At 47.2% G+C, this 23,049-nt stretch overlaps 1 protein-coding gene across 10 annotated transcripts in view; it reads right to left on the minus strand.

Moving 5' to 3' along the window:
• Positions 1-23,049, minus strand: part of LOC110527920 (nuclear receptor coactivator 3) — a 43,603-nt gene that overhangs the window by 2,150 nt on the left and 18,404 nt on the right. Inside the window, exons 1-21 of one of the 10 annotated variants that reach the window (XM_090241058.1) lie at positions 22,863-23,031; positions 18,198-18,261; positions 13,018-13,122; positions 12,581-12,741; positions 9,122-9,222; positions 8,778-8,952; positions 8,439-8,639; positions 8,179-8,265; positions 6,448-6,591; positions 6,087-6,234; positions 4,321-5,896; positions 3,035-3,161; positions 2,681-2,881; positions 2,302-2,532; positions 2,083-2,200; positions 1,758-1,929; positions 1,332-1,649; positions 1,078-1,179; positions 719-950; positions 317-485; positions 4-223 (exon numbers count right to left, since the gene is read on the minus strand). In XM_090241058.1, the coding sequence (XP_090097184.1) occupies positions 4-223; positions 317-485; positions 719-950; positions 1,078-1,179; positions 1,332-1,649; positions 1,758-1,929; positions 2,083-2,200; positions 2,302-2,532; positions 2,681-2,881; positions 3,035-3,161; positions 4,321-5,896; positions 6,087-6,234; positions 6,448-6,591; positions 8,179-8,265; positions 8,439-8,639; positions 8,778-8,952; positions 9,122-9,222; positions 12,581-12,741; positions 13,018-13,103 (4,569 nt within the window). In that variant the 5' untranslated portion in view covers positions 13,104-13,122; positions 18,198-18,261; positions 22,863-23,031. Of the gene's footprint in view, positions 1-3; positions 224-316; positions 486-718; positions 951-1,077; positions 1,180-1,331; positions 1,930-2,082; positions 2,201-2,301; positions 2,533-2,647; positions 2,882-3,034; positions 3,162-4,320; positions 5,897-6,086; positions 6,235-6,447; positions 6,592-8,178; positions 8,266-8,438; positions 8,640-8,777; positions 8,953-9,121; positions 9,223-12,580; positions 12,742-13,017; positions 13,123-18,197; positions 18,262-22,862; positions 23,032-23,049 lie in introns of those variants that run through there. The other 9 variants (XM_090241059.1, XM_021609540.3, XM_021609539.3 and 6 more) reach the window with 9 other exon arrangements.

Here is a 23,049-nt window from a genome sequence, read left to right on the forward strand (position 1 = left end):
TACCTGTTCAGGTCCCATTGGCATTCTGCCCATTCCCATGGAGTTCGTGCCCATCTGCATTTGCCCCTGCATTTGCCCAGACATTTGGCCCTGCATCTGGACCATCTGTGCTCTACCAGCACCACTGATCGGACCTGGCCCGCCCATGGAGCCATTCATCATCATGGGCCCCGCAAACTGGCCTGGGTTCCCCTGCTGGGTGAACTGCTGCTGGGGGTATGAGCTGAAACACAGAGGTATAAAGAACAAAGTAGAGGAGATAGAGAAGGAAATAACGGGAGTGTTTTTTGCCATTATATCAGTGTATCAGACATACTTGTTCCGTGCCATGCCACCCTGTGGCCAGCCTTTCATATCTGCTGACTGGTACATGGGGCTGCCTTGGGGGTGTTGTTGCATCACGGGATTCTGAGGCCCTCCCATGCGACCTGGCATCATGTTGCTGCCTGCGCCTACAAATGAGGGGTCTCCCTGCTGGTTCATTCCTGTATGCACAGCCAGAAACAGGTCTTATTTCATGTCTGCATTGTAAAGTCTGTTAGAAATAAGTTAGAAAGAGAGAAAGTCAGTTTACGTTACAACACCTATGAATGGAAAAACTCCTGGTCAGAAGGGGAAATAGTTGTGAACATAGCCTTCTATTTTAGAGAATAGTCAACGTAGGAGTCTCATCAAGGCTAGTAAATAAATGGATATGAATTTAGGTCAGATAGCTCACCATAGTTTCCACCGTAGGTGAACTGCTGCTGTCCTGGCTGGTTCATGGGTGGTCCTGCCATGGGGTTGTCCATGCCTGCAGGGGCTGTTACGTTAGGAGGGGGGCTGAAGCCTCCTGCTGCAGCCTGTTGCTGCTGCTGCTGCATTAACATCATCATCCGCTGTCTCCTCATCTGTATGGTCATCATCTCTCTGCTGCGCTGAGCCATCATCTGAGCATTCAAGAAGCCAGGCTGACCAAGCAGACAGGGGAAAACACTGAAATTACTGCAAGTACTGCATGGGTTTCAGTGTGTGTCTGCAGTGGTCTGCCCTAGCAGATGTTGATTTTAAATGGAGCAAGATGTGGCAGGTGTGTACCTGACCGCTCATGCCGGGCTCCATCCCAGGCCGTGTCGCAGGGTTTCCTGTAGGGGCATTCTCCATCTTGATGCCCATGGCCTGACGGGTCTGGTTCATGAACTACAGCGGGAGAGAACAAAAGTTACTCCCATTTGCCATCCATATAGGTCACCCACCTGCCTGCTTTTATACGTGGCTCTGTATCGAGACCTATCACAATCAAATATAGCCTCTTCCGCAACTTCTAAGTCATGTGTGTCATATGCTAATACCTGCTGGCCCTGTAGTCTCTGCTGCAGCTGCAGTCGGAGGGGCTTGGTGGCACTCATCATGCGGGGTCTCATGTTGGGACGGGGGTGACTCATGCCCCCCATGCCAGGGAAGCCCCCTGGGCCTGCCTGAGCCCCCATCTGGTTCATGGGGTTGAAGCCAGAAGGGGACTGGCCCTGCATGGGGTTGGCCACATAGGCTGACTGCAAGCCCATGGAGGGGGGTCCTGGGTACCCCTGGCCATAAATGGGCTTCTGCTCCATCCCCATGGAGGTGTCTGGTCCTGGGACAGGACCTGGCTGCTGCTCTGGACCAGGACTCTGGGAGGGAGAGAGGTCAGACATGATCAAAATAACAATGTGGTTCTTGTCACATGGTTTATAGGGACTGTAGATAGAGGACGTTATCCGATTGTCCTCATAAGGTACCTGTCCTACGAGGTCGGGGATGCCCAGGGCCCGGTCGATCTCCTCAAGGGCAATAACATCAGTGTTGTTGAGCAGAGAGTCCAGCTGGTCCAGCAGCGCCAGCTCATCACTCTGCCCCTGGCTGGTGGAGGGCGGCACCAGGAGCTCATCCAGGGGGTTTCCAAACTGACGCCTGGTACACAACAAGGGGGAGGGGGTCAGTGCAGGCACTTGTTGTATACCGGGGAGGCAATGTACTCCACACCGCATGTTATTGATGTGTGGGTTAATAGGAGACAGAGCGAACAGATGTGTGTACAAGTGTGTGTGGATGATGGTTATTCACCTATTTGTGGTAGCTGGTGGTCCGTCCATTCCCATTGCACTGTCAGGCCAGGAGGGGGACAGAGGTGGAGGACCCTGCCCACTGAAGGGACTCATCCCCATATTCACCTCACTGGAACCTATAGAGGCAGTAGAATTCAGCATGAACCAATCAAACATCTACCAACAGGAAGAACACACATACAGCTGGTAATATTTACAGACACGCGTCAGTACATACCCATTTCTACGAGTTGCTGCTGCAGCATAGACCTGGTGTTGCCAGGTAAACTGTTGGACCTGATGACCATGGGGCCTCTCATCATGCCCTTGGAGTTGAAGTCCATCCCTGGCCGGCCCATTGAGGGGTGACCTGGCACCCCCACAGGACTTCCACTGGACCTGGGCATCCCCCAGTCACCTTGCCCTGCCATGGGAGGCCGCTGTGGCATCCCCATACCCCTGTTCATACCTCCAGGGGAACACAAACAGTGCAGTTATTATCCATGAACTAGACACAGTCTAGTAACTGTAGCCTTCACACTGTTCCAGTCAGCTGGGAAGAGTAGTACTGGGAGGTAAGTTACTTGTGCCGGCACCACCCCGTAATGGACACACACCCATGCCTCCTGGTCCAGGGAAGCCGTTGGTCATGCCTGGCTGGATATGGGCCTCCACGTTCTCCTGTTTGATGAGCATGGGGCAGGGAACATTCCTCCTCCCAGCCAGGCATCCACCACCAACCAGGGGTTTAGCGTCCACTGACAGAGCCCTCTGGAGGGGCCCACGCCGGGCAGGCAGCATGGCTCCTCTCTCCACATCTGGAAGACACAGCAGAAGGGTCAGTACAGGCAAAGGACAAACACTATAGTAAGGATGTCTGGTTTGCTGCATAACAGTCAATTAAATGGCCAACATATTAGCACTTCTGATCTAGTCATAATTTAAATTAGAATCCACTCATGCTGGTATACCATGGAAACTGCCTGGGCCATTTCCCTGCTGGTTTCCCCCTTCTTTTCCTGCTCTGGAGTCCGGTTCGGGATTAAACCCGGAGCTGGAGTTCCTGCGGCCTCCGAGAATTGTCTCCAGGGTTTCCAACTGGGAAGAAAAACAAACGTTACTGTTAATTAACAAGCTGCTCTTTGCTGAATAAATAATAGAAAGTAATTAACCGTAGGCAGGGCACACATTTCTTTTTCAATTGGTAGCACTGGTGCTCACAACTGTAAAAAGTTAGGAGCACCAGAATTTATTAAATTAGAATTGATATAGATATGAATTTTAGTTACTTCTGAATCATGTTGTGCATTGGTTTATTATTGAAATGCTAAAATGTTGATACAAATACCAGTAATTGAAATTATAAAGTAATTTTTTACTTTTATCCCTTTTTCTTCCCAATTTCATGACATCCAATTGGTAGTTACAGTCTTGTCTCATCGCTGAAACTCCAGTACGGACTCGGGAGAGGCGAAGGTCGAGAGCCATGCGTCCCCCAAAACACGACCCAACCAAGCTGCACTGCCCGCTTAACCCGGAAGCCAGCCACACCAATGTGTCGGGAAGAAACACCGTACACCTGGCGACCGTGTCAGCGTGCATGCGCTCGGCCCGCCACAGGAGTCAGTAGAGCAAGATGGCACAAGTACATCTCTGCTCGCCAAACCCTCCCCTAACCCCGGACAACGCAGGGACAATGGGGTCTCCCGGTCACAGCCGGCTGCGACAGAGCCTGGACTCGAACCAGGATCTCTAGTGGCACAGCTAGCATCTGCAATGCAGTACTTTAGACCCCTCTGCCACTCAGGAGGCCCCAATAATATTAGGTTTCTACATTATGTAGAAGCACTATTTTCCTATTGAGATGCATTACAATAAAAATTGTAAAAAAGTCTCTTAAGAGCGTCAAGTTCTTGATGACATCTGTCATTCATTCAACGCAATGATCATTGATCTCCCGAAGAAGCTATCCCTTTCCTTCCTTTCTGTGCCCCCAAATGTTTGGATATACTGATCAAGTTACCAGGTTGTTAGGAAGAAAACTGGGTCAGATCTTTTGAAGTATTTGGTTTAGAAACAAGCAGTTTTTGCTGTATTAATGGTGCAAGCATGACGCTAATGAATCTGTGCGTGAGAAACAAATGGTACAGCAAAGCCTCATCACTACAACAATAATAAAAACCTTTTTTTTTTTACGTATTTTGTCACACTGGTTGCAATTTAGAGCCCTGACCGTAGGCACAATGTCCCTCCCTACCTCATCAGGTGGTTCAGTCTTGACCTGCTCCACAATGGGGTTGGGTTCAGACGTCGTGACCACTGAGGATGCTCCCTGGGCTCCTCTGCCCTTTGGTTGGACATCACCCCTTGCTTCTTTGGAGTCATCTTTTTTGAGGAGATAGTGGAGGAGGGCGTGGGTCTTCTCCTTCTTGGGGCTGTGAAGTTCTTGCTTCACCTCAGCCCCCCTCGCCCCTGGTCCCTCTTCTGGATCTCCTGGCCCAGCCTCTGGACCCCCACCATCTGTGACCTTCCCAGTGGCCTCGGCTGTGATGCGGGCCACCTCGTCTGGGGTGTTGCCATTCTGCAGCAGCTTGTGGAGAATCTTGTGCTTCTCCTGCAGGGACTGGTTGGCAAAGTGTGCTGCTGCAGCAGCTGCTCCTAGGCCCTGCTGTCCTACTGCAGCCGTGGAAGAGGATACGCCTGTAGAGGGGCTGGTCAAACCCCCCAATCCCTCCTTGGACTCAAAGCCCATGGGAGTGTTGCCAGGGCCGGCCTGGTGGTTAGGGGGCACTAGCTCCTCCGTAGGGGAGGTGAGGAGCTGCAGGAGCTTTTTGTGGCCCCCATTGTTGTCATGGCTCGGTCGGCTGGCTTCTCCCCCGGCTGGGCCCTCACTGTTGGCCTGGCTGTCTGGGGTCACCTCTGTGGTGGGGGTGCGCTGCTGCTCTCCTCCACTGGCCAGAGTGTTGCCCGGGCTCTTGGAGTCTGAACTGCCTTGTTTACAGGTTCCACCATGGCACTGCCCCTGCTGGGTGGAGTTGGCGCTGAGGCAGCTGTCAGGCTTGTGTGTGGGGGGAGAGTTCAGGGGCGTGGGGAGGGCCGAGGGTAGAGAGGTGCCCACCCCCTCACTGATGGCCTGGAGGGCACTCAGGGAGCTGCTGGAGAAACTGGTGCTACCACTTGTGCCTCCAGGACCACCTGGATGACCCGAGCTCATGGAAGAATGCATACCTCCTGGGGAGAAGGGGCTAGCACCTATTTTGGGGCTCCTCCTTACTCTAGGGGAGCCAATGTTCTGCTGGGGGGCGTTCATCCCTGGACTGCTCTGTGGGGGGCTGGTCATGCCCCCCATGCTGTATCCCGCTCCATGGAATGGGGCCTGCTGCTGCTGTGGATACTGCTGCTGCATTCCAGGGTGGTTCATCTGATTCCTCTGGTTCATTTGATTCATCTGGTTAATCCGACTCATAGAATTAATCTGGTTCAAGGAATTCATCCGAGAGTTCATTGGACGCATGGAGTTCATTTGATTCATGGAATTCATCTGACTCATGTTGTGCATCGGTTGACCCATTGAATTCGTCTGAGAGTTCATTTGATGCAACGAGCGGTTCATTTGATTCATCGGATTCATGGAGTTCATCCCATTTCCCCCTGTGTACGAGGGGCTGCCTCTCTGTCCCATGTGCCCCTGCTCTGCCCCCATACCGTAGCCCCTGTTCATGCCACCACTGCCCCCTCCAGGGGCCATGTTCATCTGAGTGTTGGGGTTGGTGACACCCATGCCCTGGGGCCTCATCACTCCCCCCTGGTTGGTTTGGTAACCATTCTGCTCCCTGACAGAGAGAAAGAGAATGAGGGGTCAGGAGTGGAAAAAGTTCCTTAAAACACTACTCTACAGTATTAAAAAAAAAAAACATGTTCAATTTTTATCTACTACAACTGGGAAAAGAAAACAGTAAAATCCTACACGGAGTGAGTGATATTGATGCCATGTCTCGGAGCGCTCCAAACTGACAGACTAACCTCTGTAGCAGATGGGTAGAGAGGAAGGTGGGTGGCTCATTGGCGGCGCGGCTACGACAGAGCTCGCTCCTGGTCTGCGCAGTGACCGGGGTGCCGTCGGAGAGAGAGAACCGGTAAGACGGCGTCTCGGCACGGCCATGCAGGAAGGCTGGAGAGGACAGAGAGAAAACCATGAAGACAGAGAAAATGAGACTGACCGACCAACGTGCTCATCACCGAGTAGTAGCCTTCGTTAGGAGTAGAGATGCATTGTACTTGTGCATTTATAGCAGAGTAACAAGGTCAAACATTGGTGAGAAGACATGGGGATATAGCAGGGAGCATGGAGCCAGAGAAGAGGGTTTAGCAGAGAGAGAAGTACCCTCATGGTAGTGGTGTTTGTAGGACCAGGGATGGCCCTCACTGCGATGGAGGAACATCTGCATGCAGCGCCTCACCAGGTCCTCCCACCCTGGCCGCATGGTGGTGTGGAGAGAACTCTGCTGTTCGATCTCTATCAGTTTACCTATCAGACAACATTACAGCATAAAGGGCAAGGGTCAAATGAACGGAGCAAAAAAAATTTTTATGTCTTCTCACTCAACTGCGTTTCTCTTCAGAAAACTTAACATGTGTAAATATTTGTATGAACAAAACAAGATTCAACAACTGGGACATAAACTGAACAAGTTCCACAAACATGTGACTAACAGAAATGGAATAATGAGTCCCTGAACAAGGGGGGGGGGGTCAAAATCAAAAGTAACAGTCAATGCAGCTGGTGGCCACACCAGATACTAAGTGGCCCTAGCCCTCACCCTCCGATCCAACAGGTCCCAGACGTGCTCAATGGGATTGAGATCTGGGCTCTTCGCTGGCCATGGCAGAACACTGACATTCCTGTCTTGCAGAAAATCACACACAGAACGAGCAGTATGGCTAGTGGCATTGTCATGTTGGAGTGTCACGTCACAATGAGCCTGCAGGAAGGGTACCACATGAGGGAGGAGGATGTCTTCCCTGTAACGCACAGCACTGAGATTGCCTGCAATGCCAACAAGCTCAGTCCGATGATGCTGTGACACACCGCCAAAGACCATAACGGACCCTGCACCTCCAAATCAATCCCGCTCCAGAGTACAGGCCTCGGTGTAACGCTCGTTCCTTCAATGATAAACACGAATCCGACCATCACCCCTGGTGAGACAAAACCACGACTCGTCAGTGAAGAGCACTTTTGAAGAGCACGGTCCTGTCTGGTCCAGCAACAGTGGGTTTGTGCCCATAGGCGGCGCCGTTGCCGGTGATGTCTGGTGAGAACCTGCATTACAACAGGCCTACAAGCCCTCAGTCCAGCCTCTCTCTGCCTAATACGGACAGTCTGAGCACCGATGGAGGGGTTGTGTGTTCCTGTACCTGTCCCGCAGGTGTGATGTTCAGATGTACCGATCCTGTGCAATTGTTGTTACACGTGGTCTGCCACTGCAAGGATGATCAGCTGTCCATCCTGTCTCCCTATAGCGCTGTCTAAGGCATCTCACAGTACAGACATTGCAGTTTATTGCCCTGGCCACATCGCAGTCCTCATGCCTCCTTGCAGCATGCCTAAGGCACGTTCACACAGATGAGCAGGAACCCTGGGCATCTTCCTTTTGGTGAGTCAGTAGAAAGGCCTCTTTAGTGTCCTAAGTTTTCATAAATGTGACCATAATTGCCTACAGTCTGTAAGCTGTTGGTGTCTTAACGACCGTTCCCACAGGTGCATGTTCATTAAACAAGCACGGGAAACAGTGTTTAAACCCTTTACAATGAAGATCTGTGAAGTTTTGGATTTTTACAAATGATCTTTGATAGAGAGGGTCCTGAAAAAGGGACGTTTCTTTTTTTGCTGAGTTCACATGGCAATTATATTCTTATTTAATTTTGAGCAACAAAATGTTGCATCTCAATATTATAATCTAGTCAAACTAAACTGTATACTCCTACATTTTTGCAGATCAATAGGCAATCCCAGAAGAGTCAAAGAGTGTGTTATTTTGCTCAGATTGAATGAAGGGAAAGAGCATTTGAAGAGAATGAACACGTGAACGCAGTGTGTTTGCAGTCATCTCACCTGAGAGCTCATGGCGGGTGCTGAACCTCTCGGTCCTCTCCACTGCAGTGACGCGCCGGGCCACACAGATCATACACGACTGCAGGTCTGCACACACACAGAACATTGCCAGTCAGTATCCACAATTCTTCTCTAATGAACCTATATCAGGCTTGACAACACTTTAGTCCAACTTCCCATAATCAAGTTACAGCAACTCAATGTGAAGAGTACAGCAAGTCTGCATCATAAATAGAAACACATCTGTGACATTCCCCTACCTTCTCCCTCCTCCATTATGGTGCGGGGTTGAGTCAGGGCGAAGCACTGCATGGTCTCGTAGCGCTGCCTGTTGGGCCCCTCCTCAGACGGACCATGGTTCTGATGGCTCTGCCCGTGACCGTACTTCACCAGCATACGACAATTAAAGGTGTGACTCTTCTGCCGCGGTGCCTCTCCTCCCCATGACCCACCGTTGGGTGCTAGAAGGGGCAAGGGGACACAGTAATTGCTTTCATGCTGTGGGTTGGGAAGATTACCGTTCTACATTACCACTAAATCCAAGTCCAATGGCATATGTACATGTATTATCGTGACTGCATTTGTGTGCGTCTGCGTACCCCTGGTCTTGGGCAGGTTCTTGTGCAGCTCCTCCCTGTCGTCCTCATGGAGGATGTTGTAGATGGAGGTGTTGATGAGCTCCTCCTGTTTGTACTGCAGGTACTGGGTCACATTGTCAGACACAAATACGATGCTGCCCTCCCGGTTCACCACAAACAGGAAGCCATCCAGGGCCTGAGCCAGAGGAAAGATGCACAAAATTCTAATTATCAATCAATAACTATACTAAATGTGTGACCAGCTGCACCCCTGTACATACAAGAGTCTTGTATGTCCCCCATTCAACATAAGGTGAAGCTAATTCCACTGCCCTTTGACCCCCCCACCCTGTCCTCAGGCTAACCTGTAGCAGCAACGGTCCCAGATGGTCCTTGTCAATGACCCCTTGACCGGTGGATGACACATCTGCCTTCTGGACATCGTCATCGCTGCACGAGCTCTTCCCTGCAGAGGGACAAGGACCCCCAGTCACTTCACAGTATAGATAAGGTAAATCTAATAACAATGCAACACACAGCAGGATATGTACACCCTCTGTAAACAAGCAGCTTGATATACATTGTGGAAATTTGAGGAGAAATGAGAAACATTACTTGCAAAACGGTTTTACTGGAGGCCAAAATTAGCATACAATACAGAGACCAGTGATCCAGCCAACCATGTTACTGTAATGACTTACTGTCCGCCACCAGGAGGCAGCATTACCAATGCTTTTACAGTTCTAAAAATGTAACTATATCATGATTTAAAATGGAATTATGAGTCAGATTCTGATTCTGAGGGAAGAGATTCACTTGCTACGAAGAGAATGACAAAAAAAATGCTTCTGGTTTTCAAGGCTGCTTCAAGGCTAACACTAATGTAAGGGACGAGAGGATAGAGTCTGCCTAAATAAGATGACCTAAGGAGTAAATGGATAGGTGAAAGAGAGCTGGTTAAAAAAGGTACCGGTGAGAGAAGGACAGCCTTCATCATTTACTTCCTGTAACTATGGGAACCTAGCTGTACAAAGCTCCTGCCAGCAGCAGCCATCTGTGGCCCTGGGGTGGATTCCAATCCAATAATTCCCTCCCTTCCTTCCTTCCTTCCTTCCTCCTCACTGATCTTATCTGATTGGACTGCATAGTTATAAGATTGCATATAACCTACCAGAAGGCTGGGTGGAGTTAATACAGTTTATACCGATCCAACCACTTCAGATCGGTAACAGTGAAATGGGGGGGGGGGGGGGGGGGGGGTTGAGTGATTTATGGGGTCCCTCACCTGTCCCAGCCCTCCCACCCTGCTCTCCAGTCCCATCCGTCACGTCACAGTCTGGGGCCTGCTACTCCAGTGCAAACAGACAGATGAGCCTGGAGCACCACAGCCTTGAGCCATCACCACCACAACTCAACTACTGGTGTTAATTTCCCCCAAACACAGAGGCCAGGCAGGCCACATGGCCATGCACCCACCACCTAGTCTCTACAGCCCTGGTTGGCAGAGGCATCCTCCTGACCATGCAACCATAAACTGAGCTAATACTACAGAAAGGATTTCAATTAATGCCAAATCATGTTCTCCTACTTCCTCTTTTTGCTAAATCCAATGGCAATAACATGCTGATATTCAGATGACTGCTAGCGTTAGCATTACACGGAACCGGCTGTGCGCGTGCGCCATCGTGCATAAATGTATTTTGTTCCCAAAGGCGATCACAACATGCAGGTTAAAATATTTAAACAACTCTGAACCAATTATATTAAGTTGGGGACAGGTCGAAAAGCATTAAACATTTATGCCAATTTAGCTTGCACTTGCTAGCTAATTTGTCATATTTACAGTGCCTTGCGAAAGTAATCGGCCCCCTTGAACTTTGCGACCTTTTGCCACATTTCAGGCTTCAAACATAAAGATATAAAACTGTATATTTTTGTGAAGAATCAACAACAAGTGGGACACAATCATGAAGTGGAACGACATTTATTGGATATTTCAAACTTTTTTAACAAATCAAACTGAAAAATTGGGCGTGCAAAATTATTCAGCCCCCTTAAGTTAATACTTTGTAGCGCCACCTTTTGCTGCGATTACAGCTGTAAGTCGATTGGGGTATGTCTCTATCAGTTTTGCACATCGAGAGACTGACATTTTTTCCCATTCCTCCTTGCAAAACAGCTCGAGCTCAGTGAGGTTGGATGGAGAGCATTTGTGAACAGCAGTTTTCAATTCTTTCCACAGATTCTCGATTGGATTCAGGTCTGGACTTTGACTTGGCCATTCTAACACCTGGATATGTTTATTTTTGAACCATTCCATTGTAGATTTTGCTTTATGTTTTGGATCATTGTCTTGTTGGAAGACAAATCTCCATCCCAGTCTCAAGTCTTTTGCAGACTCCATCAGGTTCTTCCAGAATGGTCCTGTATTTGGCTCCATCCATCTTCCCATCAATTTTAACCATCTTCCCTGTCCCTGCTGAAGAAAAGCAGGCCCAAACCATGATGCTGCCACCACCATGTTTGACAGTGGGGATGGTGTGTTCAGCTGTGTTGCTTTTACGCCAAACATAACGTTTTGCTTTGTTGCCAAAAAAGTTCAATTTTGGTTTCATCTGACCAGAGCACCTTCTTCCACATGTTTGGTGTGTCTCCCAGGTGGCTTGTGGCAAACTTTAAACAACACTTTTTATGGATATCTTTAAGAAATGGCTTTCTTGCCACTCTTCCATAAAGGCCAGATTTGTGCAATATACGACTGATTGTTGTCCTATGGACAGTGTCTCCCACCTCAGCTGTAGATCTCTGCAGTTCATCCAGAGTGATCATGGGCCTCTTGGCTGCATCTCTGATCAGTCTTCTCCTTGTATGAGCTGAAAGTTTAGAGGGACGGCCAGGTCTTGGTAGATTTGCAGTGGTCTGATACTCCTTCCATTTCAATATTATCGCTTGCACAGTGCTCCTTGGGATGTTTAAAGCTTGGGAAATATTTTTGTATCCAAATCTGGCTTTAAACTTCTTCACAACAGTATCTCGGACCTGCCTGGTGTGTTCCTTGTTCTTCATGATGCTCTCTGCGCTTTTAACGGACCTCTGAGACTATCACAGTGCAGGTTTATTTATACAGAGACTTGATTACACACAGGTGGATTGTATTTATCATCATTAGTCATTTAGGTCAACATTGGATCATTCAGAGATCCTCACTGAACTTCTGGAGAGAGTTTGCTGCACTGAAAGTAAAGGGGCTGAATAATTTTGCACGCCCAATTTTTCTATTTTTGATTTGTTAAAAAAGTTTGAAATATCCAATAAATGTCGTTCCACTTCATGATTGTGTCCCACTTGTTGTTGATTCTTCACAAAAAAATACAGTTTTATATCTTTATGTTTGAAGCCTGAAATGTGGCAAAAGTTCGCAAAGTTTAAGGGGGCCGAATACTTTCGCAAGGCACTGTAGCTAGCTTGCTGTTGCTAGCTAATTTGTCCTGGGATAATGTCCAGGCCTTTTCTTCTCTTGACTTTATATTGCGATTGGCAACTTTCATAAATGAGGTGCATTACCGCCACTGACCTCATTCGCCTTTCAGTCACCCACGTGGGTATAACCAATGTGGAGATGGCACGTGGGTACCTGCTTCTATAAACCAATGAGGAGATAGGAGAGGCAGGACTTCTATTTTAGCCCGTGGCAACGCAGACGATCATAGGCGCGAGCGAGCAGTGTGGGTGCAATAATTGAATAATCTAGATTTCTAAATTTATTTTGCAACGCTCGAGAACACGACACGAGCAGTGTAGTCAGCCTGTTAGGGAGCTGGTACCTTGCCCTTTGATTTGCCTGATCTGCCGAACGGTCTCCTTGAGGATAGCACATTTATCTGGCTTCACGTTGAAGCTGTCCATGTTGCTGAAGTTGGCAGAGATCAGCTCGGCCAGCTCCTCCATGTAGTTACTCTCCTGCTCCTTCCTGCGCTTGTCACATCTGCAGGGAAAGGGAGTGGGGGGGGGGGGGGAGAAAATAGGACATAGTCAGATATGTCACCATGACAACCACACCTCTCCCTCCATAATGACCTGCTGTATACTTGAGTTAAAATGCTGACACCACAGAAATCTTCTACATGAACAGATATTGAAGCTGAGGGAATTTAACAGAGGCTAGAGAGAAAAGGACACACTTTGCCCATAAGACAGACAGTGTCACACACGAAGATCGACAGAAAGGAAGATGGAGACATCGCTCCCGACAGTGACTCACCCCATGCCTGGTGTATCGCAGGTGGAGATCTTGCGTTTCCGTTCGGAGCACATGGGCTCCAGCGAGTTGTCTGCCACTTCACTCATCCTCAGCGCATGTCAACACCTGGGAGACAGAGACACACTGTATTTTAGATTTTTGGGTTGAATGCTATAACTGAAACAATTAATAAAAGTCCCATGGTAGTGACTGCCCATTACTGCTTATTCACATTACCTTAATAAATTACTTCAGTCATGTATATTACATGTATTTTATTTGATGACTTATTTAATTCCAAGTCATCTCATCTCTACAGAGCTGCTGTCTGACAAAAATCACAATTTTGGAAGCTCAATGGAAATAAGGCATACTTTTATGACTGCTGAATACCAACAATCAAATCACTGATCATGTATTTGCAGGTGGAGAAGTCACGAAGCAACAGCTGCTCTCTTTATCCCTTCATGATCTTGCATTCTTGTTTCTTCAGTAGAAGGCATTAAAAGAACCACAGACCGGACAAGTAAATGCGCAATGGATGATAGGCATTGCAGTTAATTACCACGGTTTATGCTCTAAACTATGTAGAATATTGGCCTGTTGGAAACTACAACTCCCTACATCGCACAGTTCAAGCTGGATCTGATTTATCTCTAGAGAAATTGTGCAATGTGCGCATTGAACTCACAAAAATAAAAAATTAAATGGAATTCAAATAATTGAACTGACTTGGACAATTAATTGTTTAAAAAAAACAAAAACAAATTTTGGTTAATCGCTCTAGCACTAGTAGCTACACGAGTCTCCCTTCATTGCATTTGATAGGAGAGAAATCTCATCTGTTCCAGTGTGAGGAGAGACTGACAATGATGTAGTGATTTAGAGCCTCTGGGGAAAATGGGTCATCCTGCGTTCATCCTGTGCCTGCACCACTCCTCGTGCTCTAATAGTACAGTACGGTCAATAAACCCCCAGCACAGGGACAAGCACAAGCTGGATTGCGTTCCTACAGAACAACAGAGATGTCCCAAGGTTAGGCTATACTGCTCTGTTTAACCTAACTGAACCGCAAGATACATTCACATTTCCAACTTCCAATTGCTCCCTGACCCCAAATCCTCTCTCTATATCCGCTCTCCCCTTCTTCGTACACTCTCTGGCCATTCCTCTTCCTGTCCCGCCCAACCCCCCCCCCCCCCCCCCCTCCCCCCAAATCCTCTCTCTATATCCGCTCTCCCCTTCTTCGTACACTCTCTGGCCATTCCTCTTCCTGTCCCGCCCCCCCCCCCCCCCCCCCCCTCCCCCCCTCTCTGAGCGTGCTGCTGCTGGCCGTCCGGGCGATCCTGCCCTTGTTTTCCTCCCCTGGCCCAGCCTTGCACTGCGTCTGACCCCCTCAGGGTTCACACCAGAGGAAGGTAGACACTAAGGCCACTGCTCTTTTAATTTCCACACAGAAAAAAACACTGGAGTTCATTGTTCCAGCACTTGAGACGTAGGCAATGACAGACACACATCTCAGGGTGGGCAAGCAAACTGGCACACACAGACATACACTGGCTTTCTAAAAGAGCACACACACAGCTATGAGCGCATCATTCCGGAGTGGAATACTGCAGAACGGATGGGAGTGGTTATGCAACCCCAGTCCAAACTGCAGGCATGGACTTGTATAGCGCCACCTCTTTGACACAGTCCTAGTCGCCACTGCACGCGCCCTGTCCTGTCGCCACTGCACGCGCCCTATCCTGTCGCCACTGCACGATCTTATCTGTCGGGAAGATATCAGTTTGTCTCTGTGAATGGTTTGTCCTCTGACAAATCAACTGTAAATTTCAGTGTTCCTCAAGGTTCCGTTTTAGGACCACTATTGTTTTTACTATATATTTTACCTCTTGGGGATGTCATTCGAAAACATAATGTTAACTTTCACCGCTATGCGGATGACACACAACTGTACATTTCAATGAAACATGGTGAAGACCCAAAATTGCCCTCGCTAGAAGCATGTGTTTCAGACACAAGGAAGTGGATGGCTGCAAACTTTCTACTTTTAAACTCGGACAAAACAGAGATGCTTGTTCTAGGTCCCAAGAAACAAAGAGATCTTCTGTTGAATCTGACAATTAATCTTAATGGTTGTACAGTCGTCTCAAATAAAACTGAAGGACCTCGGCGTTACTCTGGACCCTGATCTCTCTTTTGAAGAACATATCAAGACCATTTCAAGGACAGCTTTTTTCCATCTACGTAACATTGCAAAAATCAGAAACTTTGTCCAAAAATGATGCAGAAAAATTAATCCATGCTTTTGTCACTTCTAGGTTAGACTACTGCAATGCTCTACTTTCCGGCTACCCGGATAAAGCACTAAATAAACTTCAGTTAGTGCTAAATACGGATGCTAGAATCCTGACTAGAACCAAAAAAAATTGATCATATTACTCCAGTGCTAGCCTCCCTACACTGGCTTCCTAAGTTGGTGGTTGAAGATATCCCTCTAGTGGTGTGGGGGCTGTGCTTTGGCAAAGTGGGTGGGGTGATATCCTTCCTGTTTGGCCCTGTCCGGGGGTGTCCTCGGATGGGGCCACAGTGTCTCCTGACCCCTCCAGTCTCAGCCTCCAGTATTTATGCTGCAGTAGTTTATGTGTCAGGGGGCTAGGGTCAGTTTGTTATATCTGGAGTACTTCTCCTGTCCTATTCGGTGTCCTGTGTGAATTTAAGTGTGCTCTCTCTAATTCTCTTTCTTTCTCTCGGAGGACCTGAGCCCTAGGACCATGCCTCAGGACTACCTGACATGACTCCTTGCTGTCCCCAGTCCACCTGGCCGTGCTGCTGCTCCAGTCTCAACTGTTCTGCCTCATTATTATTGGACCATGCTGGTCATTTATGAACATTTGAACATCTTGGCCATGTTCTGTTATAATCTCCACCCGGCACAGCCAGAAGAAGACTGGCCACCCCACATAGCCTGGTTCCTCTCTAGGTTTCTTCCTAGGTTTTGGCCTTTCTAGGGAGTTTTTCCTAGCCACCAAGCTTCTACACCTGCATTGCTTGCTGTTTGGGGTTTTAGGCTGGGTTTCTGTACAGCACTTTGAGATGTCAGCTGATGTACGAAGGGCTATATAAATAAATTTGATTTGATCTCTGCAGTTGTGGAGAATGATGACAACAAACCTCAGTCAGCTTCACATCTTGAAAGACAAACACATGCTAGAGTGCTGCTTGCTGGTAATAATAGAGAAGGCATAATATGTAGCTCACATGTATACAGTATATCGGTGGAAAAGAACAAGGAAGTGGTTATATAGATCAGGGTTTCCCAAACTTGGTCCAGAGGCCCGCCCTGGGTACACATTTTGATTTTTGACCTAGCACTACACAGGTGATTCAAATAATCCCTGTGTATAGCCTCGCTATTGTTATTTTACTGCTGCTGTTTAATTGTTACTTTTATTTTCTATTTATTACTTAACACTTTCTTAAAACTGCATTGTTGGTTAATAAGGGCTTCTAAGCATTTCTCTAAGGTCTGTTGTATTTGGCGTATGTGACAAATAATATTTTAATTGATCATCAAGCATTGGTTATTTGAAATCAGTTGTATAGTGCCAGGGCAAAAACAAAAAAAAAAAAACATGTACCCAGGGAGGGCCCCAGGACAGAGTTTGGGAAACTCTGCTATAGGTGACCGCAGTGAAATGTTTTATTCCCTTGTAGAAATCTTTCCCCTTGTATAGAATCTGCCAATCATACTGTGGTGATGGTAAAGCATTTGAACATAAACAATTTTCTCCAGTATTTTGACAACCATGCTACCATGGCATCAAACAGTATATGCATGTTTGTAACATGCCTCATTTATTTGTTGTTCGCCTTTATTCCTCAACTTTTTCCCCAGTAAATTTGTTGACTTTGAAACCTTGCAGTGAATCACGCTTAGGGAGAGACAGTAGGCCTATACTCTGGAGAGAACGCAAACATTGTGCCCTTTCTATTTCAGAGACGTCGACTGAAAACAGCAGCCAGCGCACCACAAATGAGTCACAACAGGCCTGGCATTATGCAAATGATCCTGAAGCAGACACTTCTGACAATGTGAAACTTGCCCAGAGATAGATAGATGTTTGTTCCATCAGATATGGGGCAGATTTTAAAGTGATAGGTACCGAAAAGCAGTTGGTTGTACAAGACAGCATAGGCTTACAGTTTGTTGAACTAATGGAGACCAAGATGAATGAAGATCAGGGGCTTCATTTATCATCCGTGTGTACATTTCCTACTAAATTCTAGCGTACATGGAGATTCTAAGACTTGCATGCTCAACAAATTGGGATTTATAAAAAATATAAATGAATGTGTGTGCTCGTGAACGACTGTTACAACCCCAAATGGAAAACACCATAAAAGGTTCGCTAATTTGCTGTATAATTTGGAGAAATTAGAACTGGGCAATGACAGTTTCTAAAAGAAAGCGCAAAGGCTAATTTCAAATCACCTGTAGAAGTGTGGGCAGATTATTATCATTTAATTTTTTACAAACTCCTGCAGTGACTTTTTCAATCCAAAAATGCTTAGCGAGTCCGAAACACAGGCTGTGCATTCTGAAATGATTGTCTAGTCGAGCAATTTAAAAATACTACGGCCCTCACTTCGATACAAAAAACAAACTGTTCTTCCATATTAAGTTTAAATATGCTATGGTGTTGCACTCGTATCAATACTGTTGCTTACCCATATTGTCAACCGTTTTGAATAGACCACAGGTCCATTTACTTTTGAGCATGGCTTTGTTGTGTAGCAGGAATAATCTGGTCATGTCAGAAAGGAGAGACATGTCCTGTAATGTGCTTGCGGCCTATATAATAAAAGTAAGATAATATAATAGACTACATGTTGCTATGCGATGTCCTTACCAACGGCAAATGCAGATTTATCATTAAAATGGTAAAATGTTTATTAGCCTACCATTATTATAAGTCCTGTGCATCAAACACCTTCACCCCCCCCTGAAATATAAATTGATCAACCACTAGAAGCTGTGCGGGTGCATGGTTTGAGCTGTGCGTGGAGATACACACACTTTCCCGTCACGTTTGATAAATACCAACCTTTGCAGGAAAACTTTTTTGTGCGCAGGCACCTTTGATAAATGAGGCCCAGTGTAAGTGACATGGACTCTAGCGCACTGGTCTACTCACCTTCACCTGATTGTGTCCAATCAAAATCCATTCACAGTCTAGGGTCTCAATGTCTTAGCACAGCCTGTTATAAAAGACAGAAGAGACCACATTAGCAGGTCTGCAGCATATCATGCACGCTGACCAAAGCACGGACTACAGCAGTTACGAGCCAATGAATGCTACTGGAGTCAGACCGACAGGACTGTGACATGAGTTGGTGAACAAACATAACCAAGCCCAATGTGCCGCCTGAAATGTATAACTCAACACAAACCATACGTTTAATTTTTGGCTCCGTTTACTTTATGTTCACTGACGGTGGGCAAGGTAGACGAAATTCGAGCAAGGGTTGCCTTCCAGAGAGACCGAGATTGTAACATTCACTGTTTTACGGAAACATGGCTCTCTGGGATATGTTGTCAGAATCGGTTCAGCCACCGGGCTTCTCCATGCATCACACCGACAGAGAAACACCTCTCTGGGAAAAGGAAGGGCGGAGGGGGTGTATGCTTCATGATTAACGACTCATGGTGTAATCATAACATACAGGAACTCAAGTCCTTCTGCTCACCCGACCTAGAATTCCTTACAATCAAATGCTGGCCATTTTACCTACCAAGATAATTCTCGTCAGTTATAGTCACAGCTGTGTACATTCCCCCTCAAGCAGACACCAAGACGGCCATCAAGGAACTTCACTGGACTATATGCAAACTGGAAACCATAAATCCTGAGGCTGCATTTATTGTAGCTGGGGATTTTAACAAAGCAAATTTGAGAACAAGGCTACCTAAATTCTACAAGCATTTTGACTGCGCTACACGCATGGGCAATACCCTCGACCACTGCTACTCTAACTTCCGCGATGCATACAAAGCCCTCCCCCGGCCTCACTTCAGCAAATCCGACCACGACGCCATCTTGCTCCTACCGTCTTATAGGCAGCAACTCAAACAGGATGTATCAGTGACGAGAACCATTCAACGCTGGTCCGACCAATCGGAAGCCACGCTCCAAGATTGTTTTGATCATGTGGACTGGAATATGTTCCGGTCAAGCCTCAGAGAACAACATTGGCATATACGCTGACTCGGTGAGTGAGTTTATAAAGAAGTGCATTGGAGATGTACCCAATGTGACTATTAAAACCTACCCTAACCAGAAACAGTGGACGGATGGCGGAATTCGCGCAAAACTGAAAGAGCAAACCACCGCATTCAACCATGGAAAGAGGTCTGGGAATATGACTGAATATAAAAACAGTGAAGTTATTCCCTACGCAAGGCAATCAAACAAGCGAAATGCCAGTACAGAGAAGGTGGAATCGCAATTCAACCGCTCAGACACGAGACGTATGTGGCAGAGACTACAGGAAAAAATTAAAACACACCAACTACAGACTACACACAAAAAACAGCCACGTGACAGACACCGACGTCACACTTTCAGACAAATAAAACACCTTCCTTGCTCGCTTTGAGGATAATACAGTGCCACCGTTGCGGCCCGCTAACAAGGACTGCGCACCTCCACCCCTCTCCACGGTTGACATGAGTAAAACATTTAAACCCTCGCAAGGCTGCTGGCCCAGATAGCATCCCTAGTCGTGTCCTCAGAGCATGCGCAGACCAGCTGGCTGGTGTGTTTAAGGATATATTCAATCGCTCCCTATCATTGTCTCCACATGATACATGATGGCAACCATTACCTTCTTGGGTACAGAAACAAAGATAACTAAATGACTAATGCCCCATAGCACTCACTTCTGTCATCATGAAGTGCTTTGAGAGACTGGTCAAGGATCATATCACCTCCACCTTACCTGCCACCCTAGCTAGACCCACTTCAGTTTGCATACCGCCCCAACAGGTCTACAGACGATGCAATCGCCATCACAGTGCACAATCCCATCTGGACAAGAGGAATAACTATGCAAGAATGCTGTTCATGGGCCTCCCGGGTGGCGCAGTGGTTAAGGGCGCTGTACTGCAGCGCCAGCTGCGCCACCAGAGACTCTGGGTTCACGCCAAGGCTCTGTCATAACCGGCCGCGACCGGGAGGTCCGTGGGGTGACGCACAATTGGCCTAGCTTCGTCTGGGTTAGGGAGGGTTTGGCCGGTAGGGAAATCCTTGTCTCATCGCGCACCAGCGACTCCTGTGGCGGGCCGGGCACAGTGCGCGCTAACCAAGGTTGCCAGGTGCACGGTGTTTCCTCCGACACATTGGTGCGGCTGACTTCCGGGTTGGATGGCGCTGTGTTAATAAGAAGCAGTGCGGCTTGGTTGGGTTGTGTATCGGAGGATGCATGACTTTCAGCCTTCGTCTCTCCCGAGCCCGTACGGGAGTTGTAGCGATGAGACAAGATAGTAGCTACTAAAACAATTGGATACCACGAAATTGGGGAGAAAAGGGGGTAAAATAAATAAAATGACTGTTAATTTACTACAGCTCAGCATTCAAAACCATAGTAAAACCAAGCTCATCCAAGCTCATCATAAAGCTGGAGGCCCTGGGTCTCAACCCGCCCTGGGGCATTGGGTCCTGGAATTTGACTGGTGGTGAAATTCACTGAATTGAATTTCACCACCAGTCAAATTCCAGGACCCAATGCCCCAGGGCGGGTTGAGACCCAGGGCCTCCAGCTTTATGATGAGCTTGGATGAGCTTGGTTTTACTATGGTTTTGAATGCTGAGCTGTAGTAAATTAACAGTCATTTTATTTATTTTACCCCCTTTTCTCCCCAATTTCGTGGTATCCAATTGTTTTAGTAGCTACTATCTTGTCTCATCGCTACAACTCCCGTACGGGCTCGGGAGAGACGAAGGCTGAAAGTCATGCATCCTCCGATACACAACACTGGGGCCCCACAAGGGTGCGTGCTCAGCCCCCTCCTGTACTCCCTGTTCACCCATGACTGTGTGGCCATGCACGCCTCCAACACAATTATCACATTTGCAGACACAATAGTAGGCTTGATTACAAACAACAAGACCGCCTACAGGGAGGAGGTGAGGGCGCTGGGAGTGTGGTGCCAGGAAAACAACCTCTCACTCAATGTCAACAAAAGGAGATGATCGTGGACTTCAGGAACCTGCAGAGGGAGCACCCCCTATTTACATCAAAGGGACAGCAGTGGAAAAGATGGGAAGTTCCTCGGCGTACACGTCACAGACAAACTGAAATGGTCCACCCACACAGACAGTAGGTAGTTGTTGGGGAATTATTAGATATTACTGCACTGTTGAAACTAGAAACACAAGCATTTCTCTATACTCGCATTAACAATCTGCTAACCATGTGTATGTGACCAATAAAATTTGATTTATGATTTGATTTTATTGGAGAGGTTTTCATGTGGAGTATGTCCCGCCGAAGCACGCCAGTAAGAGTCATCCAGTTGGCTGGCTGATACAGGATGGAACAGAACCCACTTCTCTACTTCCCGTGGAAAAGTTTTATATTTTGGTAGAACTTCATGGAACCATTATTTCTAAAAAAGATACAGGAAGCCACAGAAGACAGCATCCTATTTGCATCCTCTCTCACGGTCCCCTGCGTCATCACTTCCTGGATATGGCCTCCCAGCCACGACATTTACATAGAGTGGGGAAAGGGACTGATACGGACTATCTGGCCTCAGTTGGCTGTCAGAGTCCACTACTGCAGTACCAAGCAACTTTCCAACGCTAAGCTTAGCTATCCTCTGTCAGTTCCCTTGATGACTTAGATACTTAATTTCAACATTATTCACAGGTTTCCGTTAGGAAAATGTGGCACCGGACAACATGACAGGGAAGATTTTATATTTACAGTCCATTTGAGAAATGTACCAATGGCAAGGTTTAAGAGGCTCTTCTCTTGGCTGTAGAGACAATTTTGCTGTTTTAAAGCTAGTTTCCTGCTATACTATATATTTGTCATTGATTATGCTTTGTTTTTTTGCCATCTGAGTGACTCAAAACATAATAATATCAATGGGGTCCCAAAAATAATTTTCTTATTGATTTGCAGTGGCAGCCACGATTTAGCAGCGGTGGTGCATATAGGGGAAACACTGCGCACACAAAAAAAGTAGAGCGATGCACCACCTGTGTGTTCCTATGGGATCTTCCACACAGATCAAACCCCAAAAATGGTTCACAGCAACTGAGCTAAAGGTGCAGCTGAATAATTAAAACAGAGCGAGGGAGAAAGAGAGAGAATGGATGAGGAACGAGAGATGTTGGGAGGAGAGTGTGTGCCACTTCAAGTCAAGCACCAAGGCTAAATTGTTTGCATCTCCCTTCTAGACATGCATTACTTCAGGTCGGCGGCCAATAAACTGGTAACACAAGTCTGACAAGGGGCGCACACACACACATTTTTTGAATGAGGTGGCATATTTTCATAACAACAGAAGACATGAATATGACAGGGGAGGTACTGTAAAAAGAGAGAAAGGAAGGGGTGGAAAAGGGAGGAAGAGTTGAGCTGAGCTCAAGAGCTGCAGTGTCACTAAGTCAGGATCAGAAGAGGACATTCTAGCTGCGCTTGTACTAAAGCCTGTAATCTGAACTGTGATACGCAGGCTAGCACAACAAAGACACCACACACTACGGACTGACCAGACCACAGCTCTCCACACGTAAACTTAAACATAACCGCAACATCGTAAGCAGACAAACCGTCACCAACTGACCCACCTGTCTTTGGTCTTCAAATATGAAAGCAGTGGCAGATACATTTGGCGCAATTACCCTGTATTCAACCATTCAACCAACCCCCACCCCCACAGTCATAAAGAAACAAAAAGGCATCTAACAAGAGTTTGGGACGTCAAGTGCAAAAGGAAACAAGAGGACAGAATGACTTCCTGTTTTTCTTCAAAGA

This window comes from Oncorhynchus mykiss, chromosome 7 (genome assembly GCF_057628025.1).
Source record: "Oncorhynchus mykiss isolate SJ-2025 chromosome 7, ASM5762802v1, whole genome shotgun sequence".
Lineage (NCBI taxonomy): Eukaryota > Metazoa > Chordata > Actinopteri > Salmoniformes > Salmonidae > Oncorhynchus > Oncorhynchus mykiss.